This window comes from Stegostoma tigrinum, chromosome 12, assembly GCF_030684315.1.
Source record: "Stegostoma tigrinum isolate sSteTig4 chromosome 12, sSteTig4.hap1, whole genome shotgun sequence".
Taxonomy (NCBI): Eukaryota; Metazoa; Chordata; class Chondrichthyes; order Orectolobiformes; family Stegostomatidae; genus Stegostoma; species Stegostoma tigrinum.
The window spans coordinates 42,817,952-42,841,037 of record NC_081365.1 but is presented as its reverse complement, the minus strand read 5'-3'; the positions used below and the strand labels follow the sequence as shown (position 1 = coordinate 42,841,037).

At 40.1% G+C, this 23,086-nt stretch overlaps 1 protein-coding gene across 2 annotated transcripts in view; it reads right to left on the bottom strand.

Annotated features, from left to right (window-relative positions):
* The window catches only part of efhc2 (EF-hand domain (C-terminal) containing 2), a 95,650-nt gene that overhangs the window by 62,439 nt on the left and 10,125 nt on the right, over positions 1-23,086 (bottom strand). For both annotated transcript variants that reach the window (XM_048540893.2, XM_048540892.2), the window contains exons 3-7: positions 22,570-22,720; positions 15,528-15,751; positions 11,869-12,117; positions 7,081-7,188; positions 6,833-6,971 (exon numbers count right to left, since the gene is read on the bottom strand). In XM_048540893.2, the coding sequence (XP_048396850.1) occupies positions 6,833-6,971; positions 7,081-7,188; positions 11,869-12,117; positions 15,528-15,751; positions 22,570-22,720 (871 nt within the window). The remainder of the gene's footprint in view (positions 1-6,832; positions 6,972-7,080; positions 7,189-11,868; positions 12,118-15,527; positions 15,752-22,569; positions 22,721-23,086) is intronic.

Here is a 23,086-nt window from a genome sequence, read left to right as displayed (position 1 = left end):
ACAGACCCAAAGTCCTCATATGACAAGCCCTTCATCACTGGGATCATTCCTGTGAAACTCCTCTGAACCCCCTTTTGATGTCAGCACACCCTTCCTCAGATATGAGACCCAAAATTGCTCACAATATTCCAAATGTGGTCCGACTAGATCCTTATACAGCTTCAGCAGTACATCTCTGCTGTTATATTCATAACCTTTCAAAATTAATTTCAACGTTGCAATTGTCTTCTTAACTGCCAATTTAACCTGCAGTTTAACCTTAAGAGATTCATGAACTAGGATTCCTAACTCCCTTTGTGTTTTATATTTTTAAAAATTTCCCCATTTAGGAAACAGTCTACACTTGTAATCTTTCTACCAAAGTACATAACCTCATACTTGCCCACGTTGTATTCTATCTGCTACTTCTTTGCCCGCTCTCCGAGCCTGTTCAAGCCCTTCTGCAGCTTCCCCATTTCCTCAACATATGTTCCTCCATCTTTCTTTGTGTCATCTGCAAATGTAATAACAATGCCCTCAGTTCCTTCATCCAGATTGCTAATGTAATACACAAATAGTTGTGGTTCCAACACTGATCCCTGCGGACATCCAGAGTCACCAGCTGCCATGCTGCAAAAGAACCTTTTATCCATGCTCTCTGCCTTTTACCGGAAAGCCAAGCCTCTATCCTTGCCAGCAGTTTCCACTATACACCATGGGCTTGTATCTTATTCAGCACCTTGACAAAGGCCTTCTGGAAATCTAAAGAGTTCATGTTCATTGGGTCTCTTTTCTCTGACTTGCTATTTACCTTCTTAAAGAATTAAAACAGATTTTTCAGGCATGATCTCATGGCACCATAGGCTCCATTAAGTGCAGAAAGAGGCCATTCAATCCAGTGAGTCTGCTACAGGCATCTGAAGAGCATCCCTCAAGACACCCACCCCCCAAACGATTCTCGTAACCCTGCATTCATGATGGCTAATCCACCTAAGCTGCATGTTCTTGGACACTGTGGGAACTTAGCGTGGCAATCCACCTAGCCTGCACATCTATGGACTCTGGGAGCACCTGATGGAAACTCACAGACATGGTGAGAATGTGCAAACTCCACACAGTCACTCAAGGCTGGAATCAAACAGGGGTCCCTGGCACTGTGAGGCAGCAGTACTAACCACTGAGCTGCCACGCTGCTCCTTGACAAGCTGTGCTGACTCAGCGCTATTTTACTATGCGCTTGAAAATATTCCACAATCTCATCCCTAATAAAGGACTCTAAAATATAACCAATGAAGATACCAGTGGAACTGGCTTATAATTTCCCATCCTCTGTCTTCCACCTTTCAAACAGGTGTTACATTAGCCATTCTCCAATCTTTTGGGATTCTACCTTAATCCAGTGACTTCGGAAAGGCCACCACCTATGCCTCAATCTCCTTAGCTACCACCTTCAGAACTTTACGGCGTAGTCATCCAGTCCGGGTGATTTACCTACCTTCAAGTCTTTCAACTTCACCAGCACCTTCTCCTTAGCGATGGCAACTACACTCAGCTCTGATCTCTTGAAGTTTGAGTGTGCTACTGGTGTCTTCTATATGAATAGTGATGCAAAGTACCTATTCATTTCCTTTGCCATTTCTTTGTTCCCCACTACTACTTCCCCAGCCTCATTTTCCAACAGTCCGAAGTCCACTGTTGTCTCTTTCTTACTTTTTACACATCTAAAAAAAAAACTTACAATCTTCTTCTATATTACTAACAAGGTTACTCACACACTCCATTTAATTCCTGGGGAGGCGATGGTCTAGTGGTATTATCACTGGACCTATTAATCCAGAGACCCAGATAATGTTCCCGAGACAAGGGTTCAAATCCCACCACAGCAGATGGTGCAATCTGAATTCGGTAAATATATGAAATTAGAAACCTACCGGGGACCGTGAATCCATTGTCGGAAAAACCCACCTGGTTCACTAATGTCCTTTTGGGAAGGAAAATAGCATCCTTACCTGGTCTGGCCTACAGGTAACTCCAGACTCACAGCAATGTGGTTGACTCTTAACTGCCCTCTGAGCAATAAATGCCATCTAACCAGTGATGACCTTATCTCATGAATGAATAAAGAAAATGAAACTTCTTTAACTTATGCTTTTTTAGTTACCTTTTGTTGTTTTTTTAAAGGCTTTCCAATCCTCTGGCTTCTCACTAATCTTCCCTTATCAGCCATGGTTGCCTCATCCTCCCCTTCATAAGTTTCTTCTTCCTTGGGATAAATTTCTCCTAAGCTTTCCAAATTACCCCAAAAGCTCCTGTTATTGCTGCTCCACTATTTTCCCTGCTAGGCTCCGCTTTCAATCAACTCTTGCCAGCTCTTCCCTCATGTCTTGTAGTTACCTTTATTTAATTATAGTACATTTACATCTGATTCTATCTTTTCCCTCTTAAACTGTAAGGTGAATTTTATCATATTATGGTCAATGCCCCTTAGGGGTTCTTTCACCTTCATCTCCCTAACTAAGTCTGGCATGTTACACATCTAGAAATCCAGAATTACCAACAGCTGCCCCAAAACAAATATCCCACGGACATTCCACAAATTCCTTTTCTTGGGATCAGTAACCAACCTGATTTTCCCAGTCCACCTGCCTATTGAAGTCCCCCATGATTATACATGGCTTTTCTATCTTCTGATTTATTTTCTGTCCCATGTCCTGACTACTATTTGGGGGCCTGTAGATGGCTCCAATCAGAGTCTTTTCTCCTTTGCGGTTGCTCAACTCTGCCCACTCAGCGGTGCGAGCATTTGGCCCATCACCCTCTAAACCCTTCCCATTCATATATCCAACCAGATGCTTTTTAAATGTCATCATTATTCCAGCCTCCATCACCTCCTCAGGCAGCTCATTCCATACACTCAATGCCCTATGCTTTGAAACGGTTGCCCCCAAGGCCCCTTAAAAATCTTTCTCCACTCATCTTAAACGTCTGTCCTTTAAGGTTCTTGCAAAGAACCTTCATTGGAGGCTGCACTGATGATGTTATCTAGCATGGTGACAAAACGCCTGAACTATAACCAGCCAGCTCTGCTAGCAAATCAACAACCTATGCCCTCAAGTTTTGGACTCCTCCTCCCTGGGGATAAAGATCTTGACTATTCACCATATCCTTGCACTTCATGATTGTATAAACTTCTATAAGGTCACCCTGCAGCCTCCAATGCTCCCTCTCCCTATAGCTCAAACCTTCCAACCCTGGCAACATCCTTGTAAATTTTTTCTTAACCCTTTCAAGTTCCACAATATCCTTTGTAAAGCAGGGAGACCAGAATTCAACGTAGTATTCCAAAAGTGGCCTAACAAATTCTTACTAAAATGACAATCCCATTCCCTCTGCCACCTGCCTGTCCTTTTATTAGAACACGTAACTTTTGATATTGACTTACCCACCCTGATCCCCTTGCAGCCACGTATCCGAGATGCCCATAACATCATGCCTGCCTATTTCAATGTGTTCCAACTCTTTTATCTTGTCTCATATTCTCATTTAAATACAACATCCTCAAGTCCTGCACTGAGTGTTCCACTTTCTCATAATTGTCCCCTCATCTGCTGTGCTTCAAGTTAGTTTCCTTATCCTTTCTATTATCTCTGCTCTAATGCTTGTTCTGGAAACTTTAAGACCTCTCCTGAGCCCTCTCCCCATCTAACTAGTTTAAAGTCCTTGTGGCCACCCTATTGATCAATGCTGCTAGGATCTTGGTCCCAGATAGGGTCAGGTGGGACCTGTCCCAATGGTACAGTTCCCTCTTGTCCTAATACTGATGCTAGTGCCCCACGAAATGGAATGCTGCTTTCCCAAACCACTTCTTTAGCCACAAGTTTACTTCATTAATCTTGTTATCTCTTTATCAGGCAAATGGACAGTGTTCCATTAATCTCATGATTTGAGCTGCATAGATTTGGCAGGCTTTGGGGAATCAGGAGAAGAATTAGTTGACACAGAATTTTCCACCTCTGACCTGCTCTAATAGCCACATTATATAAACAGGTGGTCCAGTTCAGTTTCTGGTCAAAGGTATCCCTCAGAGTATGGTGCTTGGAGATTCAGTGACAATCAATGACATTGACAGCAATGTCATTATCTGGCACATGTGTGGCACATACGTTAGTTGCCGTTTTTCTATCCAACACTAAACATTGCCCAAGATTTGCTGCATTTGGGCTAGGACTACTTCATTATCTGAGAAGTGATGAATAGTGCTGAGCACTGACAAACCTTCAGCAAATATCCTTTCTGTTTGTTTTATGATGGAGGCGGGATTAATGATGAAGCAGCTGAAGATGGCTTGTCGCAGGAATAGCCTGAAGAACACATACAGGAATGTCTTAGCCTTCAAAACCCCAGCCACTGTCCTGTATTGAGTATGATGTGAAACAGTTACAAGTTTTCATTTTGTTTGCTATGGTCTTCAATTTAGCTGGGACTCCCTGATGCCACATTTCACCAAGTACTGCCTTGATAGCAATACAGTCACTCTCACCTCACCCTTAGAGCTCAACTGACAGTAGAGTGGAAGGACTATGTGTGAGTTCTTGATCAGAGCTCATCCGCTCCCGTGTGCTTTCTTTCTTTGTGTTTGCCTTTTTTTAAAATCTCTGCTCTTTTTCTTTCATTTTTTCCTTTTATCTCTCTTTTCTCCGGAGGAGTTTGTGATGGGTTAGTTGGTGAAATCAGCTAGAGCAGGCCATGTGCAGAATGGCGGCTCCTCCCAATGTTCAGGTGGTGACGGATGCGGCTCCTGGCTGTGACTGGAGGTGATGGCGGTGGTGGTGATGGTAGCAGTGACGCTCTCCCAGCGTTCGGGGCTGGTGCTAGCAGCAGCAGCAAAGCTCCTCCAGCAATCCAAGGCGGTGGTGGCAATGGACTTTTCAAGGTGGCAGTGCTGGTGCATGACAGCGACAGCAGCCTGGCCTGGCAGCTGAGCCAGGGACTCTTGTTTGCAGCAGGCCCAGAGTAGAGACTCTTTGTATCAGTGTGGCGGCAGTGTGGTGTGGCAGCAGCATGGTACATCCAAAGCTGTGACTCCTAATTTCATTGAAGAGGCGGCAGAGCCAGGGACTCCTGGTTATGGGTCTAGTGTGGGACCTGGCATCGGTGGCAGTATTGGCCCAGCGGTGAACAGATGGTGCCAAAAGAGTGGTAACTCCTATGTTGGTGGGTCCAACGCAGGCAGCGATGAGGTGATGGAGGTGCAGATGTCATTGGTGAGCCGGCTCAGGGCTTTCTTTCAGTTATATCTTGCATCCTTTTCATTGTGAAATTATTCTCTTTCAGTCATATATTTTGTCCTTTTTGTTCTTAATCTATTCAAAATGGCGCCAGTGTGGCAACTGTTCAAACTTAAAATGGAAGTGACAATAAATAAATCAATTATTCAATTTGTTTTTATGTTTGAAATGAGGACTAGACCTGAACATTCCTTATAGAACCTAAACTGTACAGAGGCAAGTTATTGCTCTGTACATATGAATGAGGATAGTCTGTTTGCAGCAATAATTGGTTGGATCTATTGTTTTGTACATGAGACATATCTAGGCAATTTTCCATATTGCCAGGTAGATGCCATTGTTTTCGCTGCATTGAAACAGTGTGGCCAGGGCAAAACTAATTAGGAGGACAGGTCTATTGTCGGATATTGTCAGGATCTATATCCCCTGCAGTATCTAAAGCCTTCACCCATTTTTTGATTATATTTGGAGTAAATTGAATTAGCTGAAGACTGGAACCTGTGATGGTAGGTAATTCAGGAGGACACCAAGAAGGACTATCCATTTTACAGTTTTAGATGAAGATCATTGCAGATGCTTCAGCCATGTTTTTGCACTGATATGCTGACTTCCTCATCAATGGAGAAGAACATTTTTGTAGAACCTTCATCTCAGGTTAGTTATTAATTTGTCCAGCAGGATTCATGACTGGATGCAGTAGGACTGCACAGCTTTGATCTGGTCAGTTCGTTATGGAATCCCTTTGCTCAGTCAATCAAGTGTTACTTCTGGTGGTGGTGCAGGATTGCTTTTCAGATTGGAGACCTGTGACCAACAGTATGCCACAAGCATTGGTGCTGGGTCCACTGTTATTTTTATCATTTCGATAAATGATTTGGATGTAAACAAGGGAGGGATGGATAGTAAGTTTGCAGATGACACCAAAATTAGACATGTACTGAACGGCCAAAAAGGTTACTTTAAAGTACAATGGGACCTTGATTAGATGGGCCAGTGGACCCAGGAGTGGCAGATGCAGTTTAATTTAGGTAAATGTGAGATGTTACATTTTGGAAAGGCAAATCAGAGCAGGACTTATATATTTAATGGTAAGGTCGTGGGGAACGTTGTAGAGCAAAGAGGCAGGTTCATAGTTCCTTGAAAGTGGAATTGCAGGTAGACAGGTCAGTGAAGTAGGTGTTTGTATGCTCGCCTTTATTAGTCAGTGCAGTGAGTATAGAAGTTGGGAGGTCATGTTGCGGTTGTACAGGACGTTGGTTAGGCTACATTTGGAATATTGTATTCAATCGTGGTCTGCTACAGGAATGATGCTGTGAAACTTGAAAGGGTCAGGAAACATTTACAAGGATGCTGCCAGCGTTGGAGGGTTTAAGCTTTGGAGAGAGGCTGAATAGGCTGGGGCTATATACAATAGTACTACTATTGTAACACTATCTGTAATACATTCTATATTATAAGACAGTTCCATAAAGTTAGCATAAGTTCCTACCCGTGCCTTTGTAGCAGAAGTAGTACATGATGCAGATAAAAGAAGGGCAAACAAAAACAAAATAAAATTCACTCACCAACACCATATTTATTCCGGTAGTATTCTTTTGTGAATTCATCACAATCACAGAGAACTATTTTTCGTCCCCAGGCATTTATCACTGTCCCAATCATTAGATCACAGTCCTTGTAGAACTCCTGGTACACACTTCCAGTCTAGAATATTACACACTTATTCAATTATAATTGTATCAATAATTTAAGAAGTCTCTTTAAAAATACATTATAGTGGGAAAATTTTTAAATGCTGATTTTGATTACATACCTTAAGGCTATCAAGGATATAGCGGCTGTCATGCCTTGATGGTGCAGTAGTGTTCAGTATTGTGCGATCTGTAATTTCACCAGGGTGATATAACCGATCTGGAACAATCTTACAACAAAAATAGAATATTCAGAAAAATATTGAGAGAAAAGTATTTATCTTGTTTTGTAAAGTCATGGACCGTAATAGATTTTGCAAAAAAGTAATCAACCAGAAATAAGGGAGCATCTTGGGAACAGCGATTGTAATTTGACTAGATTTAATGTTATGTTTGGGTGGGAGGACAAAGCTTGCGTAAGGGCTGCTGAAGAAGTGGTACATAAACTGATTGCACTAAATGGGGATGAACTGTTAATAAGTGTAAACCTACAAACAATAAAAAGGTATTTAGCATATTATTTCATACAAGACTAAAACATACTCAAAAAAAACACTCTACTGGAGTAATTTGACTCCATAATTAACAAATGACATAAGATATAATATAGACCTAAAGTGCAAATCTTAAAAGAAGACCAGGGGAAATCCAGCAGATCGATAAGCTATAAAAATCAGAAATGGAATACAAATAACATATAAAAGCTCCAAAACAAAGAAAAAAGAGTGATAATTGCAAGGATTACTAAAATTAATAGTAAATATTTTTGTTAAAGTATTAAAACAGAGAGAGATTGAAACAAAGGAAAGCTTGAGGCACTTAAAGACAGACACAATATTGCAATCAACAATGAGGAAATGGCAAACTTATTAAATGAGTATTTTGCATTTGGTGGTATGAAAATAAAATCAAAATGAAGACTTAATTGGATTTAAGAAAAAAATAGAAATGGAGAAATCAATGAGTCTTAAGATAAACAAATCCTCAAGATCTGATGTTTTCTACCGAACAGCATTAAAAGAAATGCGTGGAAGAGACTGTAGCAACATTAGTTATTGACTGCATTTTATCAAAAATTAGCTCGGTATCAATTTGGGAGTTTCATGTAGTGTTTTCCTTTGTGAATTCCAGCAAATTTTCTCATGCAATTTTATGTTGTTCACCTCATCTTGTATGCACTGTACCTCTAGGATGCCCTACCTACGCTCTTACATATCCACCAGTGGCACAAGCACTAATCACTGCTGGGACCTTCCAGAATATCAGGTACAGGTGCTATATTGAAAGCCCAGCTGTGCATCAAGGTCAGCACTGTCAGATATGAATAGTCCTTCACATCAAGTATAGTGGGAGGAAAATGAAAAACAAAAACTTCTGAGGGTACATATATGGTACAGGTGGCACTTCATTGCAAATAGAAGCTCATTTCCATGAATGTATTGCTAGCTCACATCATCATCTGTCTAATTAAGTGTCCTTGAAACTATAGTTACAGTAATCAAGTTTTACAGGCTACCTGCCTGAGCACTATACCATGTTAGAATCCTGTTTTATAAAGTAGAGTCATACAGCATGGAAACAGACCCTACAAAGAATACTGATCAGAGATAATGGGAACTGCAGATGCTGGAGAATCCAAGATAACAAAGTGTGGAGCTGGATGAACACAGCAGGCCAAGCAGCATCTCAGGAGCACAAAAGCTGACGTTTCGGGCCTAGACCCTTGAGCCACTTTGTTGTCTCTGTGGTGACTACCTTCTTCCACCCAGAAAATCTTGTGATGGTGTGGTTGGCTGTTTTCGTGCCAGAGACTCCAGGACTCGAGCAGAAACCTTGGTAAAAGCTCTCTGATGAAGGGTCTAGGCCCGAAACGTCAGCTTTCGTGCTCCTGAGATGCTGCTTGGCCTGCTGTGTTCATCCAGCTTCACACTTTGTTACCTACAAAGAATACTACTCTTTCGTAAACACCCAGCATAGCATAACATCTTGTCGTTGCTCAACACGGGAGCATCGCATTCATTCTATATCATCTTTGACAGGATGCAGAGATGGGCTGAGAGGTGGCAGATGGAGTTCAACCTGGATAAATGCAAGGTGATGCATTTTGGAAGGTTGAATTTGAAAGCTGAGTACAGGATTAAGGATAGGATTCTTGGCAGCGTGGAGGAACAGAGGGATCTTGGTGTGCAGATACATAGATCCCTTAAAATGGCCACCCAAGTGGACAGGGTTGTTAAGAAAGCATATGGTGTTTTGGCTTTCATTAACAGGGGGATTGAGTTTAAGAGTCGTGAGATCTTGTTGCAGCTCTATAAAACTTTGGTTAGACCGCACTTGGAATACTGCGTCCAGTTCTGGGCGCCGTATTATAGGAAAGATGTGGATGCTTTGGAGAGGGTTCAGAGGAGGTTTACCAGGATGCTGCCTGGACTGGAGGGCTTATCTTATGAAGAGAGGTTGACTGAGCTCGGTCTCTTTTCATTGGAGAAAAGGAGGAGGAGAGGGGACCTAATTGAGGTATATAAGATAATGAGAGGCATAGATAGAGTTGATAGCCAGAGACTATTTCCCAGGGCAGAAATGGCTAGCACGAGGGGTCATAGTTTTAAGCTGGTTGGTGGAAAGTATAGAGGGGATGTCAGAGGCAGGTTCTTTACGCAGAGAGTTGTGAGAGCATGGAATGCGTTGCCAGCAGCAGTTGTGGAAGCAAGGTCATTGGGGTCATTTAAGAGACTGCTGGACATGTATATGGTCACAGAAATTTGAGGGTGCATACATGAGGATCAATGGTCGGCACAACATTGTGGGCTGAAGGGCCTGTTCTGTGCTGTACTGTTCTATGTTCTATGTTCTATCTACGAAGAGTTGAAACATTTCACTTTCATTCAACCAAAACAAAAAAAAGATGAAAAAGACAAACAAAGGTGTGTTTGCTTCCAGGAACAAAGATGTGCAGTTTAGGTAGAATGGCCATGTTAAATTGACCATAGTGTTCAAGGGTGTATAGGTTAGGTGCATTAGCCATGGGAAATGTAGGGTTACAGGGAAAGGGTAGGGAGAGGGTAAGGGTCTGGGTGAGATGCTCTTCAGAGGGTCTGTATGGATTCGTAGGGCTGAATGGCCTGTTTCCACACTGTAAGGATTCTGTGAAACCATTTCCCTTTTGAGCAATAACAAATTTACAGTCAATGAATAATTACTGCACACAGGTCACAAGTATAGGAAAGTGCTGCTTGCTTATTATGCTTGACATTGCAATGCTCCATCATGCTGAAAGTAATATTCTTCCAGCTCAATGTTCCTAGCTTCTGCTTTGGAACATTGCTCCCACTGTCCGAGCTATTTAGCATCCGTCACATCCCCTCATTGCCTGCCTCAGTTGTGCAGACCACAGCATGCTAAGACTAAGTGGCACATTCTCTCTCTACAGTATTGAAAGCCCCCTCCCTCAACCATAAACCCCACTCCCCTAGACCAATCCAGTCATAAGAACCTCATCTTCCCTGGAGAGCTTCACCATGGCCCTGGTGGAAGCGTAAGTTACATAGTTCCTGAACTTGGGTTTATTCACGGGGATTGCGTAAAGAAGTTGTCAGGCTTGGTTATGGGAGGTAGCCCTCACCTCTCAATAACCATCCTTTGTTAGGCATCCAGCTGTGAAATGAAGCAGAAACACAAGAGTTCACACAGATATAAGCTTCATGGCACCCTCCCACCTGGTGGAGGCTTCCAAGATGTCGTATCAATGATCACAGATAACTTGTATGTTGATGGATTGGAACCCTTCCCTGTTGAGGTATGTGTATGTGTGGAGACAGAGCGAGAGAGAGCGAGAGAGAGAGAGAGAGAAGGAAAGATGGTTGGCAGACAAAGGGATTGTTGATGGTAAATCAGGGAAGAATAGAAGCTAAATAGGTGGGGGCTATGAGTACGTGAAAATGGATTGGCTGTACTGAAATCAGCACATTTCTTGACAGAACCTGGAATGTTGGGCTGGATATTAACCATGGAAGGAGGTATTCATGCTCTCTTGATACCAGTTCCCTAGGAATGACAGAATAGAACAGTTCTTGGGGGAGGAATGATCAGGCCTGTGATGGGGGTCCCATCTGATCTCTTTCACCTCCCTCACCCAACCTTTAAAGGTGAAAATAGTTAAAGCTATTAATTCAAAAAATACTCAATAATATAACTAAAGTTTGAAAGTGAGTTCAAACCAAAATACTACAGACATTTGAAGCTTACATTGAAATTGGTTCCAACTCTTTGGGCATCCAAAATGCAAAAGGAGTTAAAGTGACAAGCCACAGAATGCTCAGATCATATCTGTGATCCCAGCCTTTTTCATAATGGTAGCTAGCCCAGGGACAAAGACAGACACTTTTCAGCAAATCTCATTCACTTTTGCTTGTGTCTCCTGACAGCATACTCTGCAGTATCAGCAAAATAGTCTTTTTTAAATCGATTCCATCCACATTTTAAAATGGCTGCTACTGATAAGTAAATTAACTCTTTCCAGAAATTTCCAGCAAAAGTGGAATAAAAGCAAACTCATTATCTCCTGGAATGTGACATTCTTTGCAAAAGGCAAGAATTTCAGCTGAGTCAACACAAAGAATTAGAAGATGTGATGTTTATTCCAGTCAAAGCTGAACAAGAAGACCTTCAGAAGGCATTATTGTTTGACTTGTGCAAATAACGCCACACTTATCAGCTACAAATGGTTTCTGATGATGGTATATCAAATCCACTTCATTAACTGAGCATTTCAACCCAAAATCCCCAGTCACATGACTGCAACTACTAGCTTGTTGGCACTTACTCCTTATACTTTATGAGATGTAATCTAGTGGAATGTTTAAGGAAATTTAGAAATAACAACAACAAATTACAAATATTCATATTCATACCTTTGGTAGTTTGCTTCGGTGGAGGAATACAACAGCATCTCTACCTGAATTTGGCTGAAGTACCTCCCTGATTTCGATTGTATCATCTGCCAAGAAATAGTGCAAGGTGAGTTCCCTGAAGTCTCCAAACGGAGATTCTGAATCATCCCAGTAACAGTAAAATCGCAGCACATGCGTGTCATGGTCCAGGAACTGCTTAAGCTTATCGATCTTCTCATAGGGACGAAGGGGCTGCATATTTTTTTCCATCTACAAAGAAATACAGAAGGTGCACGAGGATGATGACCATCAAGAACAGCTATTGGTTGCACTACAGTGATATTTCTTTCAAACAAACATCCTTTACTGTCCAAATTTCTAGCTTGCTAAATGGGAATTTGCAATATGAAGAAGATGCAAACAGCTTCAAGAAGATATAGACAGACTCAGGGAGTGAGAAAGTATATGGCAAATAAAATATAATGCGGAAAAATATAAAGTTATCCACATTTGTTAAGAAGAACAAATGTAAAAAGTATTTCTTAAATAGTAAGAGATTAGAAAGTGTAGACGCACAAAATGAACCTGGTTGTCTTTGTCAATATTGTAAGTTTCTGAAGGCTATCATGCATGTGCAGCAGGCCATTAGAGAGGCTAAAATAAATATCTCTTTATTAAAAGAGGATCTGAATATAGGATAATTGAAATCTTACTTCAATTGCATAGAAGCTTGATTCAATGTTAGGAAGGATATTATTACCACAGGGGGAATGCAAAAAAGGTTTACTAAACTTTTTGCTAAGTGGCTGGGTTTGTCCTATGAAAAGAGATTGGCAAACTGGGTCTGTATTGTCCACAGTTTTGAAGAATGACAGGTGATCAGATTGAGACTAACAAACCTCTTAAAAGGAATAGGTAGGGTAGATAGGTAAGATGGTACCCTGCTTGGGGAATCTCGAACCCTGGGACAAAATTTCAAAATAAGGCAAATGCAATTTAGAATTGAGATGGGAGAAATATTTTTAACCACAGGAGTTATCAATCTTTCAGGTTATCAATCCTAGAGGGAAATGGAAGCTTAGTTGTTAAGCATGTTTAAGGTGAGATTGACAGATTTCAAACCACTAATGACATAAAAATATGCAGGAATAGTTTGGAAAATAGGCATTGAAGTAGGTGATCGTCTGACAGCTCTGCAGTTCTGCCATGAATTGTTGTAAATGGTATTGGAGAATTAAACAACCTACAGCAGGAAAAGGGTCTGGGAACATTACCATCCACAAGAATTGGGTGACCATCATCTCAGTGCACAAGACAGAGTGGAAACAATCGCAAATTTTTCAAATCAGAAATGTGAAACTACTTAATAAGCCCAGGTACAGTAAAAGGAAAGTATCCATTGCTGTTCTACAGTGATGGAAATTGGAATTTTACAATAAAGCAAACCAAAAAATTATGCCCTATACATTTGCATTTCCTGTCATTGAATATTTTAAACGCTCAAGTATGGGAAATTGAGTTCATTCGCTTACAAAAATAACTAATGATAAACTGGATCAATAACAACTATTCTATGTTCTTGGTAATGCTTTCAAAACTAAGTACTAAAGGTCTGCCAATGCAAAATTTAATTCAGTTTCTTCCCTCTAGTTTAAATTCAGCAGTAAAAATACAATTATTGAAGGGATTCATATTCATGGCATTGACTAAATTTTTAAAAATGCATTTGAAAGGCAAAAGCTAGTTCTTCAAATTAAAAATAGACATTTATTTCATTATAATGTGAAAATATATTTATAAACAGTTTGTTTTAATAAGTATAATTAATTTTCACTAGATTATTCAAAAATTCTATTAATAAGAAAACGCTCTTGTTGATTAAAGTTATTTAATGTATTGGTTTCTAAAATTACTTCAGACAAGATATTAAGACAGTAAAGACATCCTTTAAGCACACATTTTTAAAATAATTGTATATATATTTAAATATGTATGCATATATTAAAATCACAACTATAATCAGATGTATTAGAACAATAGTTTTATGTACATTTACTTTTGAACTACATAAAAGGAATTAGAAAAACTAAACATGAACAAATGTGTTTGTAATGATGCTAGTGTACTAGCCTGAATTTATCCACATCAGGCATGAAATTAAATAGCAAATGTTATACTTAATTCTGTACATTATTATTTGACCAATTTAACCTTTCAAAAATCATAGGAAATTAAGCATGGTTATGTGATGCCATTATGTAGACAATGGGGAAAAAAGCATTATATGCTCATAGATAATATTTAAGGTCCCAATTCCATAAAATTTCCATTCAATAGACTGGAGGGGAACAAACAATCAAGCTTTGTTGATCAACATAATTTTAATACATTGTATTATGTAAAATCAGAAAGGTCTCATGTAAAATATGTCTTTTTATGAAGCCAGTAAACTTTACTTGGATGATGTAAATAGTACCCACCTATGGACCAGTTATTCAGGAACTAGATCTGCTAGATAGAGCATTAAATCATTATATGTATTGTCTTGAAGTTAACTAATATTTCTGATGATTCAAAGGATAACAGGATTCTTTTATCACTAGCTTGGGTCACGGTAGCTGAAGTTCAATTCTTTTTGCTTACAGTAAAGTTATATTCCCCAAGCCCAATTCTGCATCCTCACCACCAGCAAATTACATCTCATTGACTATGATGTCATCTGGAACAAAAGCATTTTGTATTTACATTTATTTAACATTGAAAATTGTTTCCAGGAAATTCACAGAGCTGTCATTAACTAAAACTGGCTTCAAGTCAGAGAAAGAGAGATAATTCACTTGAAACTTGGTTGAAGAAGCAAGGTTCAAGGAAGGTCTTAAATACAAAAAGAATGTTGGACAGGCAGAGGAATTTCTGGAACAAGAGCAAGTGAGGAAAGGATTCAATCTCAAAAATGTGGTAACAGGTGAAACAGAATCAAATACAATACAGAAGTCTGGTTCAGATCGTTTGTGGAGTGGGTTAGGGTACATTCAAAATCAAGATCAGGCCATTTAATACAGTCATTGTACATAGATTTTTGGTATCCTGTATAGCTTATTTGTTTAATTTATTTAAATACATTGAGTTAGTTTATTCAGAATCTTAGGTCAGCTTATCATGCCAATGTTATCAACATCCACAGTGGTACAGTTGAAATGAAATGCAAGGGTGCATTGCTACCTTGGAGTTCACATGTCCTAAAGATCACAAATCATTGCACCATAGGTTCGCAGTTTCTGTCATATGGAAGTATAATCCACTTAGAGGAAAAAAGGGGCAAGAAGAAAAGTCTTCTAGAAAGGTATTAAAGCTGCATCACCTGCTGGTAAGTTATGGAAAATACAAATTCTGTCACAGAAAGACCATTTCTAAATATATGTAAAAATGAATTGTAAGTGCTGCGAACATAAAACAAAAGCAATTTATAAATCATTGTTTTAACCAGAAATTCCTGGGTAGCCTTGATCATATCAAAACACAAAGAATAAGACATTAAATTTTTGGTAGCTTATAAGACAAACCAGTGGCAGTCTGCATTCTGAATTATGTTTCAGATTAGAACAGAATTTTATTGATATATCTGCCAGGTTAATTTTCCCCATATATTTTTCCTTTTATACAAAAAGAGTTATTCTTACTTCTTCACGTTTTGAAGTGTAAGGATCCTCAGGAATGCAGCCAGGTGGGTTCAGTTTAACACCCATTTTTCGCAGAAAATTTCTTGTGAACTGGTCACAGTCTACAATCATAAATGTCTTTGAATAGAAAACAATCTCTTGACAAATATTGAAGTGATCCACTGTATAAAACCGATCATCATTTGGAGGCGGAAGTGGAATACGGTGTCGATGAATTATAGTTCCTAAAAAATAAACAGAAATCTTAGGCTTAAGCATTTTGTTCTGTCCCATGCTACTCGTTTTCAAGTTGCTACATTTTGACTATTTGCTATCCTGCTTGGTCTACATTGTTTCAGATCCTTTATTTTTACATATGGTCTAATTCCCCAATATTCAAAGCTAAACTATCGGTAATGGATAACAATGAAACAAAACATATTTAGGAGTTATGTCTGTCCACATGGTGAGAGCAGCGCTAACAAGCAATTAACTTCATTGTAGAGTATTTACTGCTACACTTCTGCTGACAGCATTCAAACCACGCAGTTTTTTTTATAGGCCTAGGAAGGGTCTCATGAATACATACAAATAAGGGAGCTACCATATAATTAGGACCCCTCTGCCATTTTAAATCAAAATACATAAGTCTGGCTTGGTCTATCCTACCTTGAAATCCTAGGAGGATCATCTCTCAGTGTCATTGAAGTAGTAAAGTAGACATACACACTGAGGTAATTACACATAGAAAGTTGTGGACTTTGTGCTTTTTGCAGCACAAGAAAAGTTTCCAGCTTTTTCATTTATTTTCTCACTTTTCTATAACTATACCTGGGTTCTATTTGGACAGAGGTTATTTTGGAGGAAATGAAACAACATCAGCATTGATACTTAAATCTGCCTAATGAGAGGATAGCAGCAGAGCTGCTCAAAGGAAGTAACATTCATTACTGTGTTTATTAGATAGGAGTTTTTTCTTGGATTCATCTGAGCAATAGTGAATCAAGAGATTACTCTTCTTCAAACAGGCTTTTGCAGACCTCTGTACTGATCAGAGTTGACCAATTGTCGTGATTAGAACGCAGTTAGTCAGGTGGGCCTCATAGAATATTAGTTCTCTGTCTAGGACTATTTTAATCTATTTCAATCAAGGAGCCCTGGTTGACAGACAAAAGCAGGATTGTCAGATATCCTCACACTCTGAGGGAACTAGATCAGTGTCAAGGACCACCCAAGTGCAAATAAAGAGTGACTTGGTGAAGGGGTACCACCTCTGTGGACTTATTTTATTGGCGACAAGAGAAAAGCACACTCCTGAAGAAATTTGCTTCCAACAGTTGTCTTTGAGTTAGGGTAAGCATTTCTGACATCATGCTGTTATTTGGGAAACTTGACACATTTGATCCTACCATCGAAGACTGGGTCAAGTATGTGGAAAGAATGCATGATTTTTTTCTGGGCAAATGACATAGGGGCAGATGGAAAACAATGAGTAATTCTCCTGAGAGCTTGTGAACTTACAGCTTTGTTGGTTATTAGGAGCTTAACTTTCCCTGAGGCACCAGAAACTAAAACGTTTCAAGGGTTGACAGCTTTGTTTAGGAAATAACCACCCCTCAGGCCTCCTCTAATTTTGAGATGCTATTGGCTTAATTCAACAATTTCAGAATCTGGGGAATCTGTATCGGGATTTTTGACTAGGTTAAGATAACTGGCAGAGGCAAGTGACTCTGGTTTTAACCCATAATGAGATGCTGAAAGACTGTTCATTTGGTATGTGGATTAATGATTTAACCATGAAAATGCCTTTTAGCTGAAGACCAACTGGACTTTAAACATGTACTACAATTGGCTTTATCATTAGAAAAATATGGCAAGTGGAGCATACTGGGTATGAAAGTTTTGAGTTATAAAGAAAGGCTGTAGGTTAGACCACAGCAAAATCTTAAAATAAGGCCCGGGCTCATTCACACAGTTAAAATGTCCTTCAGGTTCTGGGCTGGCAAAGCATTGTAGATGCATCTGGTATGCAGACTTGAGATATCAAGAGTCCCACTAGATTTAAATTGAGTAAGAAAACACATAGGCCGATGTCCAGGGCAGTGAATACTCTGGAAAGTCTACCTACATCTAGTTTGGAGCAGTTAAATTGCTCAGCAACATCAAAATCAGAACCAATCAAAATAAACACCTGGTTAAATGGTCACCCAGCTCTAATGGAGGTTGATACTGGTGTGGCTGTTTCAGAGATTGCAGAACTGGTCTTTATTCACTTTGGGCTCCAATCTTTAAGTTTGCACAAGACCTCGGTTTGACTGAGGACCCATACCAGGAAAACTTTACAGATTAAGGTTATAACTTGAGTTCTGATCTCTTATGAGAAGCAGCTGGTTCAGTAAAGTGATAGTAACAGGCTAGGTGCAAGCTTGCTGGGGTGAAATCGGTTGAGAAAGATTCACCTAGATTGGCTCAGTAATTTTGATTAGAAAATGGTTGTGTGAGTGAAGTCCTGGTTAAATACTTGGCTATTTTCTGGAAGGTCCAGGGACAATCAAAGGAGACAAGGCCATCTTGCGGGTTGACCAGGAAGTAGTTCGATGATTCTACAAGGCCCACCTGGTGCTATTAGCCTCATGGGCAAAAGTAGAGGCAGAAATCAGAAGGCTGGTAAGTGAAAGAATCCTCAAATCAGCCCAGTTTGTGGGTTGGGCAGCACTAGTCGTACTGAATATGAAGCCCGACAGGTTAGTTGCCTTTGTGGGGACTTTAAACAAACAGTAAACAACTTTGCGCAGCTGGATAAATATCCAAGCCCTAGCATAAAGGATCCACTCTCTGGCAGAAAGAGCAGTCTAAACTTTTAAGGCAGGCTTAAAGAAACAGTCTACAGCTTCACTAGATACTGAACAGTCTTGGTTCCTATTTGATTATAGGACCACCCCTCATGCAACTACAGGGATAGCTCCAGCAGAGGTGCTAATGAGGAGAACAGTTCACACAGGTTAAATATGATCTTCCCAGGCCTGAGGGGAAACGATGAAATGGCATCAGGAATGTCAATGCCAGACACAAGAATTTGCTGAACAAGAGAGAAAGTTTGCCTCAGGGGATGAAGTTTGGTGTAGGAACCATGGGAATAGTCCCACATGGATAAGAGGGATTGTCAATGTGAGGTCAGGTCCAGTGATGAATAAAGTTTGGGTAGGAGAGGCGGTCTACAAGCACATGGACCTTATTAAAGCTGCAAACGCACAAGTGGTGCAGTGGTAAAACATGCCCAGCTCTTTGGAGCAATTGGCAAGGCTAGCGGAACCCATGGGTTATCCCTCTCCATCAGGTATTGAAGAGATCTCAGAATTTGAGACGGACATGGTGGATGTCACCGCTTCAATGCCTTTGCTGTCTGAAAAAGAGAATGAATTTCTTCCAAGGTGCTCTGCGAGCAACAGACAAGCTACTGAGCCTTACATGCTGCCTGCATCCGAGGCACAGTTGGAGGAACCTGACCCGGTGCCAAAATGCGCCAGGAGGAGCTATAAATAAAAAGAACTAACGTATGACTTCTGACTCGGAGGGTGAGGGACGAAGTGATTGTAATAAAGTCAGCCAGGTGACCCTCATAGAATGAGAGTTCCTTGATCAGGGCCGTTAATCAGATCCAATCAGAGAGCCTGGCTAACAGACATAAACAGGATTGACAGACATCCTCACACTTTGACAGCTGGATCAGTGTCTAGGGCTTTCTATGGGCAAATAAAGGGTGACTTTGTGACGGAATACTAGCGTCTAGAGTTATTTCACCAAAGCTAGTAACTCTCAAAAGTCACCGCAGCGCTTAACATCTTTACCACAGTCCTCTTTTGTATTTTGCAGTAGGCATACTAACTTCACTGTGAAGTGTACACCTATGTGAAGTGACCACCAATGCTCAACTTGCTAAGACTAACATCACCATTCCCATCAGCCAAACCATCAACATTAGGAAGCTCTGCAATTTATAGCTATGGCTAGTACCCTTTGAGTCAAAGCTGTAAACACAGTAAATCAGGGCATCAGAACACAAACAACATTTCTGTAGAGGAAATAGAGACTTCTCAATGTTTAGCCTGACTTCAACCACAAAATCAGGATTGTTGAGAAAGAGGAATTTAGAATAACTTAACTATTTGAAAACTTAACTGAATAATCAATACAGTGCCTATTACTAATTAACTATTCCAATAGAATAACCCATAAACACACGCCTTGCAAAAAGGTAAATTCAGATACAGATTCAAACATGCAGCTCTCGAATCCAGGTGGAAACAACAGCAAGAGATTTCAGCGAAAGTAGCAACTAGGAATCTTTTACTGAAGCTTCCAACCCTTCTTGGACCCAAAAAGCTAAAGCCAAACATAAACCTCGACAGCCTGATCCATGAGCACTAGCCACTTCCCATCTACAGTAACAACAGCATTTTTAGTAAACCTAAGGGCCTCCTAATTGTTGACTTAGGCTGTCTCTAAGGTTTTAGAGTAGATTTGTAGCTTGGGTTGTGGATGTTGTGGTTGGTTGCCTCGTCGAGCTGTTTGTTGTTCTGCAAATGTTTAGTTACCTTCTTGGGCAACATCATTAGTGCAGCCTCCGATGAAGTGCTATTGTGTTTTCCTGCCTGTTATTTAAATTGTGGTGTCCACTTAGCTGGATTAGGTTGTCTCCTATAGCCACTTCAGCATCTCTGAATTTACAACCTCTCTTCAAAAAACCCAGGACAAAATAATCATTTTTAAAGTGGCAGTATTGTCACAGTAATAAAGAAACGCCATCACCTATTTTTCACTTGTGATCACCTGATCAGATACTGATTCTGCACATGCCTTACAGGGTAACACTGAGATAAAATGTGCACGTGGTGAGTCATTGGGCATTAACAGGCGGCAGTCTGACCTATCACTTGAACGGGGAGGTCACAGTTGAGCTCTTCTGCACAGGACTCAGATGAGGACATCAATTGTGGCAGCATGAAGGACAAGCCTAATGGTTATCCATACCAGAATACCTACCATTTTGCCAAGCCTAACAAATAATCATTTCCAAATAATTTTACAGAGTTTGGAACCCACCCTTTCCTCCATGGTAGTGGTGTTCAATGCTCGGACAGCACTTGCGGGTCCTCTTGTATGATGCAACACAGTGACTGGGACTCTACTACAGCACAGGCAAAAGTGAGCCAAATGGCTCAATGCTGCAGTGGAAGCTCACTTTGAAGTATTGAGACCCATATTTGTGTTTTGCAGGATCAGACTGCTACCATCATGGCTTTGGAAATGAGTATGCTGTGGTAATTCAATACATTCTTTGACAAGTTACTATGATTGCTGAGGCATCATTCAGAGGAAAAAGGCACTAAGTCCATATTTCCATAATCTTGTCTTTCTCAGCCTGACAGTTGTGTTCTCCCACTACTCATATTCTACATTTGTTGCTGTTTCAGACAGCCAACCCACATTGCACCCATCCATGTCAAGGTAGTGCCATTGAAGCTCAACCCTCAGGCACAGAGGTACTTGAGATCATCCCACAAGGCCATTTGCAATCTTACCTATTCACGGTCAGTTACCTTTCACCAGCAAATTATGGCCTTTGGATGGCTTTTGGAGTAGTACTGTGTAGGAGCACTCAGGCAGGCAAAAGCACCTGCAATACAGGAACTCAGGCAAGGTGCAAGTATGACTTGTTCAGTTTTGTATGTTAGTGAATGTACTACTGGATAAATATGGTGTGGATAGATTTTTTCTTGTTTCAATTATTTACCTTGGGATTTTGTAAACAGAACACTGGGGTGGATGTGACAAACAAATTGAAAGGTCAGGAATTTTGGGTCAATGGTGATGATGGGGTGACATCTTAGATGAACTGGAGTCTTTTCCTGATCTCTTACTCTCCTAGATTAACCTCTGTATATCTGGTGGCCATGGTGACACTCTTATGGTGGTGAGATTGTGGAAATATACCAAAAACCACAAACTTGGACATCTGTTCTGGTGAATCCATGATGTCTCTCCCCAGGCCATACAACCATGAACCAGAGCTTTGGAACGCCAATGGTTTAACCTACAAATTTTTTTGGGTTACAAAGATCTTATTGTGGAGGAACTGTGATTTTAGGGTGCAATCTTAAAGGAATCTGAATATTCACATGGATAACTTGTCTGGAGCAAAGGGGCCCTGGCTAACTCCTCCTTGGCCATCACTTTTATAACCTTATTTTATGAGATTTGGGTATCGTTGGCAGGACCAAGATTTGTTGCCCATCTTTAACTGCCCTTGAACTGAATGGCTTGCCATTTCTTTTCAGAGAACAGTTAAGTGTGAACTAAATTACAGTAGAACCGGAGTCGGGGAAAACCAGACAAGGATGGCAGATTTTCTTGCCTAAAGGATGAGTGAAGAGGATGGGTTTTTGTATAAACAATGAATGACAGCTTCATGGTCACCATCAACTATAAGAGCTTTCAATTCTAATGTTATTAATTGAATTTAAATTTCACCATCTGCCAAGTTGGCACAAGTAATACTTCTCCTCTTTGCTGCCTGTATTCCATTTCAAACTTGGAACTACATCCCAAAAAGAAAATGTAACTATAGCTCCCATTACTGAAGCTGACGTCCCCAGATAGGCTAACCAACTCTTCTAATCTCCTTATCAAGATTCAGCATCATTCCCTGAAAAATTCAAAATGTTTGCAAAAGTTCTTCAACTACAATCAGGACTGTACTTCCATTAACTCAGCATCAAAGCTAAGTCAAAAGCATCTCACTTCAAAGTCCAAGAAATGGGTCAGTTGCAGGACTGAATTATAGATTTCTGGCAAAGTTAATTTTCTCTATGTGCATTCAGCCTTATTAATCCACGTTAGGGAAATGCAAACATAAAATCAGTCCAAAGTCTTTCCACCAACCAAAGACGTTAAGCCATCATAAAATAAGAGACTGTCAGAACAATAGAATAGCTTAATAATTAGCATATTAATATAGTAGAAGTAATGACGTATGCCTTAATTTTTTTAACTGTTATTATACCTTGTGTGATGCCACTGTTTTTTACTTCTGGTTCAACAACTTGTACTGTATCATCTTCCAGATAAAAGTAAATCTTGCACTTTCTTACTCGGTACTGTTCATCTCTTCTTTCTTGAACACTTTCTTGAAAATAGGCTTTAAAACAAAGCACCTGTTGGACAATGCATATACATGGGAGGTCTTTTGAATGTTAAGCCTCTAAATTATGCAGATAATAGGTCAACTATGGTGACATGTAAAATATTGTCTGTGTCAATCCAGCAATTGCTCTTAGTCTTACTCTTGGCTGCATGTTTAGTACTTTACTATGCCAATCTTTCTATTGCCTTACTAGAGCTCATTAGTTTCAATGTCAGAGTAGCTTTGTCATGTGGACTTTTAGCCAATGAGAAGAGGACTGTGACTGTCAAAATATGGGGACTGGTCTGAATATATATTTCCTTCCTCTTCAATTATCTTTGCTCAAATCTTGGTTTTAATTATGACTTACTTAGAACAGTACAGCAGAGGAATAGGC